The following is a 3,631-nucleotide window of genomic DNA, read 5'->3' on the forward strand; positions in this document are numbered from 1 at the left end:
CGCCGCGGGGATGCTGCGCGGTGAAGCCTTCTTAAGGTAGGAGAAGAACCAGCGTTGATTGACCGACTGTATAGCATTCCGCCAATCAATGCTGGTTCTGCATCAAATTTTTCCATTTGAATAGCAAGTTGTATTCGATCGAGTACGAGTATTTCGAATACCGTAGTATTCGATCGAATACTTACTCGATCGAATACTACTCGCTCAACTCTAGTAATGACCTTAAGTACTTCTTCTGACCTGTGTCTCCACTTGAATTGAATGGCTGTGAAGCATGCACACTTCCACTCCATTAAAGAGTGTCTATCACTAGAATACAACATATCAAGCCATTCCTGCAGATAGGTTAGGATCACCTGAATTAAATGGTGCACTCTCCTTGCGAATCAGTGCCTCATCTGCTAAGATATTGGCGGTTTTATCAATATGAGAATGAGCTCTTTGGAGCATTGAGGGCATTGATGTTGCTCCAAAGAGGTAAGTGGCAAAACCCTTGTTGCTTCGATGAGCTAATTTGCATATCAACAAAGGCTTCAATATCTGGCAAAAGAGGCAAAGATAACCAAGCTCTGTAGTTGGCAATCATTGACTTTAATTTGATAGATTTCATGATCAGTTCTTAACCCTAGAAACGAATGAAACAATTCATGAGTCGGGCTTTACAAAAATCAAAATTTTGGCCAATCCCAAAAATATTTAGGTTTCCCATCCACAAATGATGAATTTACTCTTCAAACATAGCAAGAAGAGGCCCTGTAAAATAAAAAACACTGATTCTCATCTTCCTTCACCGCTTCTAGGCTCTCTCAATGTGCGTTTCCCAATGTCTTTGGTCCTCTTTGGACATTTTTGGACCTCTTCTGTGACAGTATCCAGGGGACTATGAAAAACCAATAAGTATAAATTTTATAATAACCCATTAACATCACCATTGTACATAAAAGTTATTAAAATTAAAGGTTATTTTTTAAAAGTGAGATAAATAAAATCTATCCGTAAACCTGAAATACTTTAACTTTAATATCAGTTTTTGAATTACGTTCAGGCCTTAGAAATATAATGAAGCATTTGGGGAAAAAGATAAAGCCCATTAATGCTCCACTAGAGGCCAAAATAGCAAATATCTCTACAGCCACCATATATTTTCCTTTAGTGCATATATACGTTGGAATAAAAGATATCCAGACACTACAGAACACCAGCATACTGAAGGTTATGTATTGGGCCTCATTGAAGGTGTCTGGAAGCTTCCTAGATATAAATGCTATAATAAAGCTAAAAATGGCTAAAACCCCAATATATGAGACCGCAACATAGAAAGCAATGATAGAACCTTCATTACATTGTACAATCATTGTCCCAGGTATAGTCTTAGTATCAAGTTCAACAAATGGTGAAGCAGAGATCAGCCAAGTGACACAGATGATGAATTCACCCAAGGAGCACAGAATGACAAGTCCTGTAGATATCCGAGATCCTACACATTTTCTTAATTTGCTTCCAGGTTTTGTGGCATTGAACGCAATGAGAACTGTTGTTGTCTTGCCCAGAATGGCAGAAATTGCAACAGCAAAGACAAACCCAAAGGTTGTTTGTCTCATGAGGCAGGTCAGTTCTTCAGGATGTCCAATAAATAAGAAGGAGAGAAGGAAACATATCATCAAAGAGACCAGGAGAACATAGCTCAGGTTACAGTTGTTGGCTCTGACCAGAGGAGTGTTCCTGTATTTAACAAAAATCCAGAGCACCGATGATGTCATCCCAAAGAAGATGGTGGCAATGATGGCTAATGATATCCCTAAATCCTCCTCATAGGATAGGAAATGTAGAGGACGCTTAATACATTTATCTCTAGTGGGATTAGACCATTCATCATCTGGACAGCTTGCACAGGTTTCCATAGCTAAAGAGGAACAATTTTAAGAAAACAATTAAATACTAGTCCAGTATATTTTAAGAAACTTTGTCATATCAGAGGAAATGTCTTCTTTCCTCAATAGGCTGATCAGAAGGGCCAACTCTGTCCTGGGGAGCCTTCTGGACCCAGTACAGGTGGTGGGTGATAGAAGGATACTGTCCATGGTGAGCTCCATGTGGGAGAACAAATCTCACCCCATGTATGAGACCTTGACGGCATTTGGCAGCACTGTAAGTGACCGTCTCCTTCACCCTAAGTGTGAGAAGGAGCTATCGGAGGTTTTTCCTCCCAACCATGATCAGGCTACATAATCTACATAAAAAAAAGTTATCTGCTGCCCACTCTTGATTCAGTGATGAATAAACAAATACATTTATTGTGAAGATAACATAGGTTGATGCGCCATGGAAAAAACGGTATTTAGGTATAAATGAGAAATTGATCCAATGTTAAGCAGTGACGTTTCGGTCTAATGACCTTCATCTTGCCAGATCAATGTGTGACCACACCATGGAGGCTCGTTGTACTTCACACATTGATCTGGCATGTACACCCATAGAACAGTTTATCTTTAACCTCTTCCCACTGGAGGGATTTGCTTTTTTTACTACCTGCCCTCCAAGTCCCTTAACTTTTTAGATTTTTTGTTTATAGAGCCATGTGAGCCATGTGAGGTCATTGCTTTGATTACTATTTATTAAAATTTTGTATCACAGGCGAAACTGGTATTGCCTAAAGAATAGAGATGAGCGAATACCCAAATGTTCGAAGTTCGAAATCCGATTCGAACAGCCGCTCACTGTTCGAACGGGTTTCGAACCCCATTATAGTCTATGGGGAACATTTACTCGTTAAGGGGGAAACCCAAATCTGTCTCTGGATGGTCACAGAGTCCACAATGACACCACAGGAAATGATGCCAACACCCTGAAATCCAGAATTCGGCCAATCAGCGCTGGCTCTGCCGGAGGAGGCGGAGCCTAAGGTCGGACCTGAATGGAGACTGGTGTACAGCGATCTTAGATTCCGCCTCTTCCGGCAGAGCCAGCTCTGATTGGCCGAATTCTGGAGACTGGCCAATCAACGCTGGCCAATGCAAAGTTTATCTCACAAAAATCACAATTACACACCCGATAGAGCCCAAAAAAGTTATTTTTAATAATATTCCCCCCTAAATAAAGGTTATCCCTAGCTATCCCTGCCTGTACAGCTATCCCTGTCTCATAGTCACAAAGTTCACATTCTCATATGACCCGGATTTGAAATCCACTATTCGTCTAAAATGGAGGTCACCTGATTTCGGCAGCCAATGACTTTTTCCGATTTTTTTTTGATGCCCCCGTTGTCGTAGTTCCTGTCCCACCTCCCCTGCGCTGTTATTGGTGCAAAAAAGGCGCCAGAGAAGGTGGGAGGGGAATCAAGTTTTTTTAGAGTTTTCCACGTGGTGTTCGATTCTAATCGAACAGAGCGAACAGCGTGATATCCGATCGAACATGTGTTCGATAGAACGTTGTTCGCTCATCTCTACTAAAGAACAGATTTGATACGATTGCTAGCAAAGCTTAATACCTGTGCCATTTGTTATCTCCCCATCATTACACGGCATACAGTCAAAGCAGCAAGCCAGTTTACCACTTTTAAGAGACTTTCTATAGCCTGGAAAACAAGGATAACTGCAGAAAGATTGTGGAGTCTAGGAAAAAAAGAAAGAAA

General features: G+C 41.0%; 1 protein-coding gene across 1 annotated transcript in view; it reads right to left on the reverse strand.

The window, feature by feature from the left end:
* Positions 1-989: 989 nt before the first annotated feature.
* The window catches only part of LOC142213363 (vomeronasal type-2 receptor 26-like), a 14,922-nt gene continuing 12,280 nt past the window's right edge, over positions 990-3,631 (reverse strand). The window contains exons 5-6 of the mRNA XM_075281680.1: positions 3,488-3,611; positions 990-1,903 (exon numbers count right to left, since the gene is read on the reverse strand). Of these exons, the coding sequence (XP_075137781.1) occupies positions 990-1,903; positions 3,488-3,611 (1,038 nt within the window). The remainder of the gene's footprint in view (positions 1,904-3,487; positions 3,612-3,631) is intronic.

Source organism: Leptodactylus fuscus, chromosome 7, assembly GCF_031893055.1.
Source record: "Leptodactylus fuscus isolate aLepFus1 chromosome 7, aLepFus1.hap2, whole genome shotgun sequence".
Classification (NCBI taxonomy): domain Eukaryota; kingdom Metazoa; phylum Chordata; class Amphibia; order Anura; family Leptodactylidae; genus Leptodactylus; species Leptodactylus fuscus.